This window comes from Thunnus thynnus, chromosome 19, assembly GCF_963924715.1.
Source record: "Thunnus thynnus chromosome 19, fThuThy2.1, whole genome shotgun sequence".
Taxonomy (NCBI): domain Eukaryota; kingdom Metazoa; phylum Chordata; class Actinopteri; order Scombriformes; family Scombridae; genus Thunnus; species Thunnus thynnus.
This window is the reverse complement of record NC_089535.1, coordinates 24,245,185-24,260,881: the sequence shown is the minus strand read 5'-3', so window position 1 is coordinate 24,260,881 and position 15,697 is coordinate 24,245,185. Positions and strand designations below refer to the sequence as shown.

At 39.7% G+C, this 15,697-nt stretch overlaps 1 protein-coding gene across 1 annotated transcript in view; it reads left to right on the top strand.

Moving 5' to 3' along the window:
- Positions 1-15,697, top strand: part of si:ch211-196i2.1 (collagen alpha-2(I) chain) — a 120,714-nt gene that overhangs the window by 59,166 nt on the left and 45,851 nt on the right. Inside the window, exons 7-12 of the mRNA XM_067574489.1 lie at positions 7,811-8,515; positions 10,194-10,238; positions 10,577-10,696; positions 15,124-15,162; positions 15,264-15,317; positions 15,457-15,510. Of these exons, the coding sequence (XP_067430590.1) occupies positions 7,811-8,515; positions 10,194-10,238; positions 10,577-10,696; positions 15,124-15,162; positions 15,264-15,317; positions 15,457-15,510 (1,017 nt within the window). The remainder of the gene's footprint in view (positions 1-7,810; positions 8,516-10,193; positions 10,239-10,576; positions 10,697-15,123; positions 15,163-15,263; positions 15,318-15,456; positions 15,511-15,697) is intronic.

Below are 15,697 nucleotides of genomic sequence, written 5' to 3'. Positions count from 1 at the left end.
GTACATGTGCTGCATTTATGGATGTAGATTTTCCCTTTTTTGACTGTTCTGCACTGACATAAAGGAGGGTGTGTAATGCCCTGCACACCACTGTGTTGCACACTTCGTGGTGGTGCTTTTATTGGTTTTTCATGGCTGAACATGTTTTGCTCTTTCAGCATGGATGACATGTATGTGGTTCATTTATTGGCAATTGCATCTCTTGAGAATTTGACTTTGAGGCTGAAAGTTCAGAGCTGTAGTTTTCAGTTTTGTCAGTGACTGTAGGCTTCTAATTTTTATCCACTGTGACTGCTAATTTAAGCAGATTTGGGAAATTTGATCAGTAATTCCAGTTCTTGTCTTAATAAACTCTTGGTAGGAACCACAGAGTCTTGCACACTGTCAGCCACTGGTACTGACTTCATTAACGATGTTTCAGTCCTCACAACTTCATCAGATATTATTGAATCATTGATTTGAATTTGTATGGATGCTAGGAGATGCCGGAGGCATCCTCTGATTAGTGGGCACCTTCCATGTGAAATTTGAACACATTTAGAGGTTAAAGACACACCACTCTCTCTATGTTATTGGTATTCACAAACATAAAGTAGACCAAATAGCCCTCTGTATGGAGGCTCTCTGGATAACTAGTGTGAAAATGGTAAGCCTGCAGATGCAGTGAAAGCACTTTGGCTCAGGTGCAGGAGCTAGAGGTTGCAGAGCTTTTTTTTTTTTTTTTTTTTTGTATAAAAAAATGTCACGGTCTTTCTTTTCCCCTTTACACACGCTTCATGATCTTATATGCCGGGACCACCAGGACATTTTGACCCCAACCAACAGTGGCATTTCTAACATGGGTGGTCCTGCGGGAAATAAAATCCCATACCATGATGGTGTTAATGCCGTGCTCGACGGAGTCACGATAGAAAGTCACACGCTCACTCGTGCACATATAACAATGCTGATGAACACATACACACACACATAAAGTCACATAAATACACTTTTAAGTATTCACATGCATATTTATAGTGATTTGACACAAACAATGCAAGTGTTGGTGGGATTCAAAATTAGAAACACACAGAACGCACAAACACAACTGTCTACTTTGACCTCATTGTCTGTTTGTCTCCACTGTGGCAGGCTACTGTTGCTGTTCCTTGTTTTTGATTCAACTTTGCGGACGTTTGTTCCTTTGTCATAGAAAATTATCAGCTTTTCTCCACATTCTTCATTTTTTGTTTTACTGCCATGCACAGTGTTCCTGCCCTTATTCCTGAACCATCAGACCACTGCCATCATGTGTTTTTCCAGGCCAAATTGCCTACTGCTGTATGCAAGACCCAGCCAGTCTGAGAGTGTCTGCATACCTGTGTCTTGGCTAGATTTACGGACCTTGCCATTTGATTAGCCCTTTGTAGGAGCAAGTGTTCATTGTCTGTGTGTGCGTGCGTGCGTGCGTGCATGCGTGCGTGTGTGTTGATGATAGCACTCTAGCCTGCAGCACTTGTGTCAGGTTGGGAGGCCTCCATGGATTTCTCATTGCTCATAACAGACAATCTGTCATCTATACATGCAGACAGACTCCTTAGGATACTTGTGCTGATGGAAGGACACAGTGGTTCGTAATAAACATTAATCTAGTCCAGGTGTGCCCTGTGGACATCTGCCCTAATCCTAATTTATAGTTTTCCCACAAATGTTTGAGAGTTGTAGAGAGATTGTGCCCCATACTGACGGGCTTTTCAAATCATGTTCCACTGCATACACTTAATAATACTGTAACTGAGACAATAATAAAAGATCATGTGACAGTGGGATGGATTAGAAAGTTCAAGTCTCTGCAAGTTTAACCAGTAGCTACCTTGAAGGTGGGAAAAGTTCACTGGAAAAAAACAAAGCAAAGCTACTGTATGTTATGCTCGAGAGAATGATTTGCATGAATGTTAAGTGTATGTTTTGTAATAAATTACCTGAAATATTCAGAAACAATACAACATCATTAAAGAATCCGTTCAGTTTACTGTAGTATTTTCAGTTATGTGAGATTTGTATGAATTCAAATGTTTAAGTCAACAAATTTACCCACTTCATCGTCTGAACTGCCTCCTCTCATTTCAAGCAGCCTTTCTTTTGTATCCATAGTTGATGTCAGTCAGTTTACAGTCTTAACTCATGCTCACATTGATTTTTTCCTTGTGAGATTTAACTTAGTCAGAAAATCAGAAATGAGTGCAACAGTGTTGCACGTTGACATATTACCATAACTGTCTGATGAATAAGCTAGCTGTCAGTTCTCAGGACTTCCGTTTATTATGTTTATGGCAGTGTCGATTCTTAGTAGGCAAGTGCTCTTCACTTTGTGATTTAACACTTGTCTCTTCATCTTTTACAACATCACCTCATATGATTAACTATGATCAGACCAAAAAAAGACCAAAAACTATGTCTAAATATTCTTTTGAGGAAATAATAAAGACCAGCTTTTCCATTATACTATTATAAATCAGATTTTGGGGGCTTGAGGGTTAGAAAAACTGATAAAGCACACATGCATGGCTGTGAAAATTCAAATAGAGTAAGAAAAACAGGTCTATTAAAGAAGCACTGAGAAAATTGTTCTGTTTATCTGCCTGCAGCCACACATACTGACACACACTGAACCACTTGATACCCTGATTGTTGTTCATTGACCTATAGATTGTAGTGAGCCAAAACCTTACTGTATACATCCACATTGTGCCCCTGCTGTACGTTTCCTCTGTCAGAGTAAATGTTGTTAGGATACAAAGGCATGAAAACACACGCACACGCGCACACACACACACGCTTTGCCTAGACAATGTTCTTGCTTGCTTCTGCCTGTAGAACGAGAGCAAGTATAAACATTGTCTTGGCACATGATATAAAGAGTCAAAGAGTTACTTACTGAGATTATTAGAGTTTTGTTCGATGGGACAACTACTCAGATTGACTGTATCCAGTGTGTTCTGTAGATTATCTTTAAAAGCTGTTTAATTTTAAACTGTATAACCTGATGGAGTCTTTAGTTGTAATTTTTGACTATTGATGGCAGTTGCTTGATGAGAGCTCATAGAGTTTTCCTTTTTCCATTCAAATTGTGTTAAAATTTCATCAGACCATTGTCACTGAAGTCAGAGTTGTCATGTAATAATTCGCTAAAATCATGTTAAGGATATTGAAAAACTGTTAACTTACTGAGTGAAAAGTAGGTCCTTAAGATGGATTTATACTTGTGTTTTCTCCTACAATTTTGTGAAGCTGTTGGTGATTGTGATAGTGACGACAAGCATTTTGAATAAAGGCTCAGTAATAAAGCCTCAGATCGGATTGTTCCCTTCCCATAATGCCATCCAACAGCATCTTTCATTAGAGCTGTCTTGTCTGTTAAATGCCCTCATCCTTAAGACACCATGCTCCCAGTTTGTTACTGAGGATTTCTGTCAAATATCTGAAGTCTGACACCTAACTCATGATAATCTTGATGACATCATCAAGGTTATTTTCTCACTCTTTGGAAAGCCCCAAAGTCCAGAGCCACAGAAGATATCATACAGCTGTTTTCATAAGCTGAGTTGTGCTCCCCTAGTAATTTGACCTTTCTGTGTAAAATTGGTGGAATGCCCCTTTAAAGCAGGATACAGCCTGATAATGTATTATATCAGCGGTATCAATGGGTAAAATTAAAAATAAATTTCATGGAGTATGTCTTCCTTTGGTGAAAAATTGCAGTATTTGACAATTATCGGCTCCTGACTGACTGGCTAACGTGTCACAGTACTCCATCTAAGTATGGCCTGGGCTGGCATTCATGGGGATATCTAACAGACTGGAGGGGAGATAAGCTGAGGGGACAGCGTTGACCAGAAGAGATCCAGTGTCAGCTTATCGAGTGGGGCTGGCTGCCTGACTGTGGCCTGGGATAAGAGAGTGAGAAAGGGCCTTTGTTTTCATTTGGGGCACCTTGTTTGGTCTCTGGCCTATCTCATCCCTCTGCTGGCCCTCGAGGGCTGGGTTTCACCGCAGATACAGTTTTTAGGACTGACTATTGTTCTAATATTTCAGATTTGATGAATGAAAGCCAGGTTCAACTGATTATTTCTGGGTAACATTTGGACATATCATTTTTTCTGATAATACAATCAGAGCATGCTCAATTGATTTTTTTTCCTTAAAATGCCTTTAACCTAGTAGGAAACCTGAGATTACCTCTGTAATAATTGTAGTAATTCATAAAATGTGTATGGTACCATTTCATTCCTCATGTTTGTTACTCACTCCTACTTCCAACTCTGTGTGCTTTTCCAGTACAGACTTCTTTTTGTAGGTCTCAAAGATTGGTGCTATAGGGTATGGTAGAGTATGTGAGTAACCAGCATGCCTTCCGTCAAAGACATAAGTTGTTGGTGGTATGATGCTGTTTCTTCATATTCGATAACGAAATATCAAATTATTGTAGTATCGTGTAAATAATTCAATGTGTGAAAAATCAGATTTCAGACCTAATACAGTGTTAAGAAAACTGGTTAAATTTAGTATATTTTTCTTTCTGCTTGTTTTTTCTGCTTCTCTCTGCAATCTAATAGTACACTATTGTCAGTGTGAGGCTGTCAGGCAACAGTAAAGGAAGTCACTGTGCATGGCCAAGAAATAGCCACACACATAACCTCTCGTGAAAACCACAACATGCCCTTTTACCCTACGGATTAAACAAACAAGATATAACTAGTGAACTTCACAGGTGTTTTTGCTATCTTTGGACAGAGCCTGGCTAGCTGTTTCCCTCTACTTCCAGTCTTTTTGTAATTTTTACAGTACACTTTGGCTTTTGTACAGATTAAACAAACTAAATAATGTGTTAATTAGTGAGCTGGAAGGATTTTGTTACCTTAGGACATAGACAGAGTAGTTGTGTCCCCCTGTTTCCAGCCTTTATGCTAAGCTAAGCTAACTGTCTCCTGGTTCCAGATTCTTTTTTAACAGATAGACATGACAGTGGTATCTTGACAACCAGTGCTCCCTTTAGATAATGGTGGTGTTCTTAAGTGGTCACTGCTTTACTCAATGTTTTGCTGCTCATCTGAAAGCTATCCTGTCACATAATGTTACTGCTGCTCTGAGTCTACATCCTCCCTGGGAGGAAGTTATTATCATCAGTTCCCACTCCCTGCTGTGCTGAATGAACCTGCTACTTCCCTTTGATGATGTCAGAGCATAGATGCCAAACAACACTTTACATATTTTACATTCACATAACAATCCATTCCATGTGAGTTAGCTGACTAAATAGGCAAATAATAGACCCTCGTGAGATCTGATGGTTACCTTTTGATCCACCATAAAGATATAAAACAGTTAATTATTGTAAAAAGTACAAAACTCTGCCAGTTCAGCTAAGACTTAAAGGTCCTTTAGCTGATTATACCGGCATGCAGTTGGTATGTGATAGGTTCAGTTACTGATTATTGTGACTTATTTGGAACTATATCATATTTTGTTGATCTAGTGCAAACTATAAACCTTTGATGTAAAAGGTTTTGTTTTCAGTGCTGTGTATAAGCTTATGTACTCTAAAAGGTACAACTCTGCTCTACTTTTTCTCTGAGCAGACACACTCCTTCTGCCTCCCTCTCGCCTCCTCCTGTTCTCCTGCTTTCCATATGCCTCTCAGCTCCACTTTAGTGCTCTCCATTTCAACCCATTAGGGTCATCAAACAAAATTTACAGCCCTTTGGTCCCTTCCCCCTGAAAGGCCTCTCTCACTCTCTCACTCGCCACTGCTCCCTGAGGCCCAACATTTTGGTGAACCATGGGAATGTGTTTTGATGTGTGTGTGTTTGTACGCATACATGTACTGTATGTAATGCAATATGTCTAGCAAAGGAAAATACCTAAGTCCTGGTAGTTTGAGTGTTTTTACTGTCACCTCTTGACACCACAGAACTTCTTAACCAAAGGTATTTACAGTGACTACAATCATGAAATAGTGTTAAGTTAAGAAAGGTACAATATATGGGTTTAACTCTTGGAAAGAAGATATTGGAGTGTGTCGAAATGGTAGAAAGCAGGTTATGGTAAAAGGTATTTATCATAAGTCAGTTTTAATCCCGTGATAGAAACTCAGGAATGACTCTGCTGTCCTGCTGTAGAGGGAAGTACCTTCCACCAGAGGGGGGATAAGATATAGAAGAGAGAAAGATGATGCAGGTGTTGCATAACAGGAGCCTGGGACTAAAGCAGCCAATTGTGCCAACAAGGGATGATATTAAGGGCTACGTGGAGGTGTAATGTTTGGGCTATATCCCCCCATTCTCTTAGTGCATCCGGCCCATCTTAGTACACTTGCACTAACATTTTGAAACCACCTTTGATAGGATTAGTCACTCTACTGGCTAATTGACAGGTTGAAGACAAGGTGAAACAGGTGGTAGTGGTAGTAGTCCACATTGGAGGGGATTCAATTAAACTAGAAGCATGGATGAGTAGACACTGAAGAAGGGTTAGTTACAAGCCTGCAACCTGTGCAAACCTGCAGGATCCACAATATGGGCCGTACATGCAGCTTGTCTGAGTTGTCTTTAACCACAACAAGGCTATTGATAATTGGATATATGCCACTGTAGAGGCCTTCCAGAGATGATCTTCCAAAAAAAAAAAAAAAGAAGAAGTCAGTCTTGTCAAGATTGATGTTAAATTTGTTTAAAATCCACATAGAGATAGGAAAAGATGCATTTTTTAGCCCGAGTATCAGTTGAAGGATAACAGAGGTACAGAGTTTCAGGTATTACAGTGGAATTTCAGTTGTAGAAATATTCTTTCACAGTTCAAGAGGGCTTTATTTTCATTATCTACAACACAACAGCAATGGTACCTCAACCACATTGTAACAATGACAATGACAATTGACAGTGAGGGTCAAAGATCAAATGGTGGTTCTAGCTGTGTGGACAGCATATTTAACATACAATAAGCATAGTCTTACTTGATGTCCTCACTGGTTCAGCTCCAGCAACTCAGTGAGAAACCACTGACTTGTTAACTAGAGACAGCACATGCAAATGTTTTGGAAAGAAATAAGACAAAATCAGTAGTGGTGTGCAGTTTTTGATGACAGGCGGGTCAAGGGTAACTGTCTTGAAAAGATGAGAAACTAATTGACTTGAAGGCAGATGAAATGATGCCAGATGTGAGAAAAGAGCTGATGACAGTTTTTAAGAAGGGAAGCAGTGTTTTTTCCGAGAGGGAGGGCCTGTTGTAGGAGACATGTTTAAGTCTTTTAAGCAGGAATAGTGTCATTATAGTACAAGGCTAAGATTTCATTAATTTATATTTTGTGTGCGAAAATTGGATGGTAATGCTTATTATGTCTGTAGTCTGAATAGTAATTTGATTTACTGTGGGTCATAGATTTTTTCTGAATCTTTCTGAGTCCGTTCAATCTGAAAGATCCTGTTATAGTAGATTTTGTCACGCAAATTTTCAAGTGACAGTTTTGATTGTGCTTCACTCATTAGAGGGTACAAGGTCTATACTTAATATCCAGTATTTTTGATTTACTATTGGTTTGCCTGACTATGGGTTGTTTGGAAATTACAAACTGCACTAAGTTTGTAATTTGCAATAACGTTTAATTCAGTAATCTTTATTTCCTCAGAGAGACTCTCCCTTTACAAGTTCACCACAAGAACAAAGCCACACAATAAGACATCCATGTCCCATCAAACTATTGACATCAGAACATGACACAAATCAGAATCTGAATGATCTTGAACGAGCCCTAATTCTTGTTCTTGTTTTTCAGCACAATATGTTCCTGCGACGAGGGAGTTCTCGAGGGGACGGGACGGTGCCTTCAGGATCCAATCGGAAAGGATCAGCAGGCAGTGGGGATGTCTTTGTGGTGGACGAGGACACTGACTTGTTGGATCCAACCTTCCAAAATGGCGGACAGGTCAACCCTCAGTGGAAACCTTCTAGAAATGGACTCAAGGGAAACCAGAAGGGGAAGCCTGAAATGTCATCTAAACATTTGGAGGAGAACATTACCACAGACAAGAAGGCTGACTCCGGTGGGAGGACTTCATCGTCGTTCCCCAGAAAACCATTTGATGACATCATTGACCTGGACACCGGAAACACCCCTAAAAAGCCCCCAGTGGAATTTCCTGTAGTTCCTAAAATCCCTTTAGATCCCAGAACGTCCCCTGACTCCAACAGACTCAAGGAGGAGACAGATGAACAGGCCAGGACTGTCTCACTTGCACCTGATGTCATCATCTCTGGTCCATCTGTGAAGGCAGTAGTTGAGGAGGGGACACCCATCACAACTCAGAGCAGCACACACACTCATCATAGAGTTGAGAACAATGGTAAACATCCAAACAAAAAACGCCCTGAAATTGTGACCATTGTATCCAGAGATGGAGACCTGGTCCAAGGCTCAGATGGCAAAATGTACCGGCTACAGAAAGGACCACCAGGCCGAATGGGTCCCTCAGGGCAGGAAGTGAGTGGCACCCTTATTTTAATGCTACTGTTTGCATCCAACTGTGATCAATCCATTTTTTTTCCCACAACAGTACAACAAAGCAAAAGTCCTCAATAGAGAAAGTATTGTTTTCGCATTTTGTATCACTGCAGTTTTGTGGATATTGATTACGAAGGCCTAAGGCTTGTTTCCCACTGATTTAACAGTAGATCTGAAGTATCATATCAGAGCTATCTGTTGTTGAATGAGAAAAAAATGTCAGGACAAGTCTTGTGAATGAAGAAAGTGTGACGTCTGTTTATGCTTCACAGCTTACAAGAGCTGTTCTCCATCAGCTGCCATCTGAATTTGATCAAGGGAGGTTACGCCGCTCAAACATATGTTGATCCACATGTCTTTGATGCCGCATTCAGAAAACCCTGTGGATTAGAAACCTCAACATTTTATCATAGCATTACACAACATGACAATCATGACCTCCGGCTGCCAAGTTATCTGATTGGTGCCGAGGAGTAAAGTCGATTGATGCTATTCAATCGGAAGATTTACCTGGCATAAGAGGTGGGTCAACACAGGGACTGTGGGGCAGACAGAACCAGACCCAGATTGCACATCTGGTCATGTCTGGGCCGGTCTCCAGAGTCACGCTGCCATAAAATCCACAGGATCACTCAGCACGATTACTGTGATTGAAGACGGCTGTAGGGAACATGAAGGAAGACGTCCTGTTGGCTTGGAATACAGACCTTCTCTCCCCTCATGTGCTGCATCTCAGACCTTGCTTGCTTAGCAAATTGCAGTATCTGTTAGCTGTATCATTAGCCTCTACAAGTATTAAAACTATACTACATTATTATTGCATTACATTATTACAAAATACTATTTTGTGATTGGCTTGCTGGTGTGTCAAAATCATAAAACAAGACATCTCAAACGAAGATGTGGTTAGCGGTTTAACCACCATTAAATCAGTGTGAAAGCTGCAATGCATTAATTTGCGGAAAACCGTAGCGTCAATACTTTTGTTTGAAATGGACCTACCCGTGAGTTAAACTGACTGCAAACAAACTTTGTAAAATGGATCATGCAGTACACTGTGAGGGAAATAATGAACTCAGTGGATAAAGTGCCATGGTTTTCCCAGGGTTTCTTTCTTGTCTTTTATATTTGTATATCAGTACACTGCATCTTGCATTAATACTTTTTTATTACAGTAATGCCAGCGTACCTCCAACATATACACAACTAATGTATGTTACCTTTTAGCTCAAACAAGCTGCAGATAATCACCAAACTTGCAGGAATTCAGTTTTCAAACCCCATCAGATGCTATAGCAAAGATGTAGATTTACCAGATTTAGGAATTTGTCCAGATCCCACAGGAAGTTTCACTATACAAAAATGACAGTGTGTGCAGTGACACTGTTGCTTAAATGTACAATTACTGTATATCCCAGCCATACAATCTTAGAGTGTTTTATTGGCATAGGTGTTGGGAGCAAGACTTAAAAATGAATAGCTTTCACTTTTCAACAGGCAGTCAAATAGGCCACAAACTGGGAGGTTTTACAAGGATCCAGTGCTTTGCTTGTCTCTCACTGGCTTTTTGCCTCTAAGCTTTAAATTTCTGAGATAAATTGTTCAAGACACAGCAGTTTTACAGTTTGAGCAATGATTTACTTGTGGTTTTTCACAGGGCTGTCCTGGAGAAACTGGTCTGCCTGGGTTTAAAGGTGACAAGGTAAGAGAAGCTTGTTTATGACATAATAGCCTATGATGATGTGTTAAGTTATTCTACTTGACTTAAGTGCACCTCTGTTCTGTGCACCTCTGAAAAAGAAGGGCCGTATATTGTTTTAAAGCTCAATATCACCTGAGACATTTTAATACCAACTGCTATAAACTCCTGTCCCCTCCTCCATTAAGTCCACGTGGCGATTATTTATGCCAGAGCCCCAAAGCTGCATCAAATCACTTCTATGATGTAATATAAAAATAAGGCTATGCTGTAATACAGAGAGTCCCATATAAATTGATTTGTCTTGCTTTAACATACAACTTCCTTTTCATCTCTCACAGGGTAAGACAGGCCCTGAAGGGAGTTCAGGAAAAAGGGGGCAGACAGGACCTCCCGGACCACCAGGTTTACCAACCCTCTACCTGTGGAGGAACACTGGTGAGGAATGGGCTGCCTTCCAGGTAAGATGGTAACCACAACGTACTCCTTATATTTAGTGCAATACTGACAATAAGTTGTTTTCCTTCTTTAAACAGGTTCTGTCATAGCTCTCCAACAGCCAGAACTGTCATTACACACGACCATTACACACGGCTGTGCAGCCCTTTATAGCTGCACACATATCGTTAAATATATCATTAATTCATCACATGGACTGTAAACCATCGTCAGCAGTGATGTCTCAGAAATATGTTCAATGATTAGTTTGTAGCACTCATATCTAAACCGACTTTACAAGGTGTGACACAACTAAAGATAAAATAAAAAGAATATGAACAGGAAAATACAATGTTGATTCCTATGTAAATTAAAAGAATGATGAAATGAATCACACAAGATGTCAAGGGAGTCATAGGAGATGGACCCAAATGCAGGATGCAGCCAGAATGAAATGAAGAATGTTGCTTTATTTAAGCTTGAGTGCAGGCAGAGCAAAACTGAACTGAATAAACTGAACTAACAAAGCAGAAAACAGGATCCAACAACACTGAACTTAAAACCAGGACTTAAATACAAACTGAACTAATGAAACAACAAGAAACAGGTGGCAAGACGCAAGGGCAGGCTGGGAGCTGATTGGCTGGGGAAGACACAGGGGGAAGGGGCAGGGCTAACGAGACTGAATGCAGGGCAGGTGTGAAGGGAAAAGCAGGCTGAGGAGGAGTACATGAACACAGGAGGGAAACACAAAGCAAGCAGAAACTAAAAACCCAGAAAACAGAGTAAGTAAGCTCAAGAAAGCATAAAATGTCAGCAGGCCAAATGCAACCACAAAAATAATCTGGTCATTAAACAAGCATTTTCATTCTTAACTAGGTGAAAGCAAAAGTATTACAGATTACATTTAGTTCTGTTAGCTCTTCCAGTGGAGCACATGTATACAAACTAGGCAGTTAAATGTCTGGACAAAGGCTCTATACAATGAGCAACAGTATCTCAAGTGGTCCTTTAATATAATCTGCAACCTATCTTATTTGTCCATCTCCCACTCAGTCTTACAAACAGGGAAAAAGTCTGAGGGCATCTGGTGGACTGATGGATAATCAACATTACATTCGTAAATGCGCCTTTGATTGGCATTTTACAAATCTCTGTGTAAAAATCACACAATCAGTGCAGTTGGTTGTCAACCAAAACAAACAATGTTTTACCAAAAGAATCCATCTCACTTCATATTTCATCTCCACCTCATCACATCTCCCTCAGATAGCTTTAGAAAAACATATGTATGTCTGAAGAATACGTGAGGCATGCACATTCTCACTGCACATTCTATGTTTATAAATACCAGTTTATGTGCGGGGTATGGCGTACGCATGGTTTTTGTGTGTATGCATCTTTTATGCATCTGGCCCCTGAACTTTGGTCCCCTAAATTCTCAAGAAACAGATCATCTAAGGGCTCTGATTCAGACTGGCAGCTTACACTCAGCATGAGCTATCAGTAAGGCATGTTAGACAAAATATGGACCAAAGCTCTTTCAACTGATGGCTCTTTCATCTGTACCTCTATTTTTCTTACAAGTTAGTAAAAAAGATAACATCTGAACACATACATCCACAAATATTGGTCATAAAAGCAGCTACTTGTAGAAAGAAAACAGACAGATACTTACATTTGAAGGATTTTAGCCTTAAAGTTTTCATAGTTATTAGGTTTTGTGTCATTTTTCTAGTTCATTAGCACTTTTAATATTTGCTTAGATCTTTAATCTAATTTCTCTGACAGTGTTGTGGCTTTTACTGTTTTACTGATGTAACATGTTTTATTTTAAATTTTGGTGTTGGAAATGCAGCATTCTTAAGAAACTGACCTTTAGTGTCAGTGGATAATTGGCGAATATTCAGCTATCTTGTAGTGTGTATATGGACTGTGTCTGACATCACTTCCTATATACTATATATTGCACTACATTTACCCTAAGTCATTTTATTTTATTGTGTGAGTTCTGAGTGTGCACATTTATTCACTATATGGGCTAGTGTCCAATTCCACAACGGAGCAAAAAAATGCACAATGCAATGCTTCACATTTTATAGATGTGAAAATCAGATGACACTGATGAAAGACACAAGCCAAAATGCATTGGTCTAACAATAAAGTTGTTCTATATACTACAAGTGTTGCTGGACCTCTTTAGACTTTTTTCCCTTCTCCGCGCACCTTGGAAGTAGGTGAAGTTGTGCCAGAAACCCCTACTCTGCTTCTGTAGATGCGAAAATTAATATTGTGTGACTCTACAGCTGATATTGATGATGAAAAACTGATGATGATTAGTGAGTATCTGAAATCTCAGTTTGCTGCTCACTACTGAGTAACTAGTTAGTGTCTTTTGGGAGTAGTGAATGAGTGAATAAGGGATTTCAGACACAGCCATACAGTATAGGCTGTGCTTTTATATGTTCTGTAAAACACCCGGATGAAGGCTTTGTTCGGAAATGCGATGGCTGAATTAAGAGACAGACCTTTTTTCTAGGCAAACATTACGTCATTAGGCATAATTAATGAAATGAATAACGTCCTGGTTCAATTTAGCTATTTAGTTTGCAGGCAGAATACCAGACAAGTGGAACTGGAGCAATTAAATATTAACGTTATTACCGTAGTTACACTTTCATGTGTCCGACAAGTCAAAATGTGAGAAAGGTCTATACAGAGACAACACGACAACACAGTGTTTAGCCTAGCTTAGCACAAAGAGTGGAAAGGAACTGCTAGTCTAGTTTAAAGGGTTTGCCAACAACTCCAAAGCAGTCACATTTACATGTTGATTCTTGTGTATTGAACATGAAGAAATTAGATATTATGGATTAGCAAGTAGTTTGCATTACCATGCTGAAGGGTGCAACCTTTAAAAAAAGACAACTTTTGAGTTGTTGGAAGATGTATTTCCACTATTGACATATGTAAACTGTTCCCCCCTGCCTCTAGTTTTTGTGCTAAGGGATTAAATTGATATCAGTCTAATTCCTGGTAAACTAGCAGATTTTCTTGTGTTCCTTTAAGCCTCTTGCCAGTTGAAGTCTCCAGATAAGATAATTTTTCCTTTCTCCTCTCTTCCTTTTATAATTTTCTATTTCAGAATGGGACGATTGCTTATTATTTCTCAAGAACCACATATATATATATATTTATCAATTGACAAGTGTATCAATTAAAATGATAATGGATTTATAAATTAAATGGTTTAAATCCAGACAGAAATTTCACCAGTAAGACTAAACAGAGGTTGAAATGCAGAAGCAGTTTACAGCCTTCCATTGGTTGATTCTGCTGCCAATCAAACGTGTCTGTTTGATTGGCAGCCTATTGGCTAGTTTTACTGCCTCTGCCTCTGTTTTTTCTCCTGTGTATGCTTGTTCTTCCCTCTCGGGTAGTTTAACTGAGCGGGGTGTGTGCCTTTGTCCTGCTCAGCAAGCCAGAGCCCAGAAGCCCCACCCCACTGTGATGTGATGGTGTTTGTATCAAACAGCCCCCGCTGTACTCAGACACGGAGCTGAGCAGCTCGCCGTTCACTTATTTATTCAAAGCTTATTAATATTAAATATGTCGCGTGTCCAAATTGCATCAAATTCGACACTGCACGTCCTTGGGTCCCCACCAATACACCCGTTGAGTGTGAAGCAGATCAGATAAACAGTTCTCGAGATATGCAAAGGACATACAGACAGGCAGATGAACTGCAGTGCCCATTCAAAACGTGTCTGAGACATCTTGCAATAAGTCTTGAACATAACATAGTCGAGCTTAAGTCTCCTAAACTTTTTCAAGTCATTACCACTATGGATGTAATCCCCCATCCAACCACAGTGTTGATTGCAATAGCGGAGTGGTGCTGTCTGTTTGTTTGGAGAGGCAAACAAACGTTACCTAAAAGACACACTGGACATCAAATGTTCTTTTGGGCTAAGCCATTTTACCTCCACCCATAAGACCCATACTATCAATACGACCTTTGACCCTGCAGTTATAGTGCGTGCAAGCTGATGCTTTGTCCTGATCTGTTTAATCTCTCTGCAGTGGCCACAGCTGTGTGTTGTAGAATAAACTCATCAGTATGTCAGCATGATAGAGAACTGCAACCCCAGAATTGAAAAAAGATGAGAGAAATAAAAGTCTGCTAGTGGTTTGTGAAGGCGAAGTGCTTTGAGCTTTATGTAGTCAGCCTGCAGAGGTCATTCACATACTGACCCTCATTCAGGTTCAGTGACAAAGCAAAAATAGATTTTTAACTACAGAAACTATGGAATTTGAGAGCTCATGATAGATTTCATTAGAAATTAAGACTGATATCATCCATACACTCATTTCCTTATGTCATTTTCTATCAGTTTATTTTCGTTTTTGAAACTGTGACATATTCTGTTTGTTTCTATTCTTCCTGTAGCAAACCAACTTCTACCAGTTACTCCGTGCTGGTTGGCCTGTAAGTATGCTGTGACGATTAATATCCTTCCTTTGTTGGGATTTAGTAGTTTTGTAAAGTCCTGTTGACCTGAGGCTGGTTTCTTCTTTGTGAGCTTGTAGAGTAAAGAGGGCCCTGCAGGACCACCTGGAGAGATGGGCAAGCCCGGCATACAGGTTAGAGATGAGCTCTATTGACAATTACAAACACAAATGACAAATCTCAAAATATCACACATATTTAGAAAAATCTTCCTACATTGATTGATTCTGAATTCGTGAGCAGTTTGTATTTTTTAATGATCTTCCTTATCAGGGGCCAACAGGTGAACCTGGGGAACGTGGACGACCAGGGATGCCAGGAGAGATGGTAAACACCCAAACTATCACTGTCTGATCCACGATTTACCAGTTATCAATCAAAGCAGTGTACATAAGATTTAGTACATCCTCACTTCACATACAGTACATATATCAGAGTATAGGAAAATGTCTAGGTATGCCCACCCTAAAACATACTTATCTTGTTAATGTTAACATTATCTTGTTATTGTTAA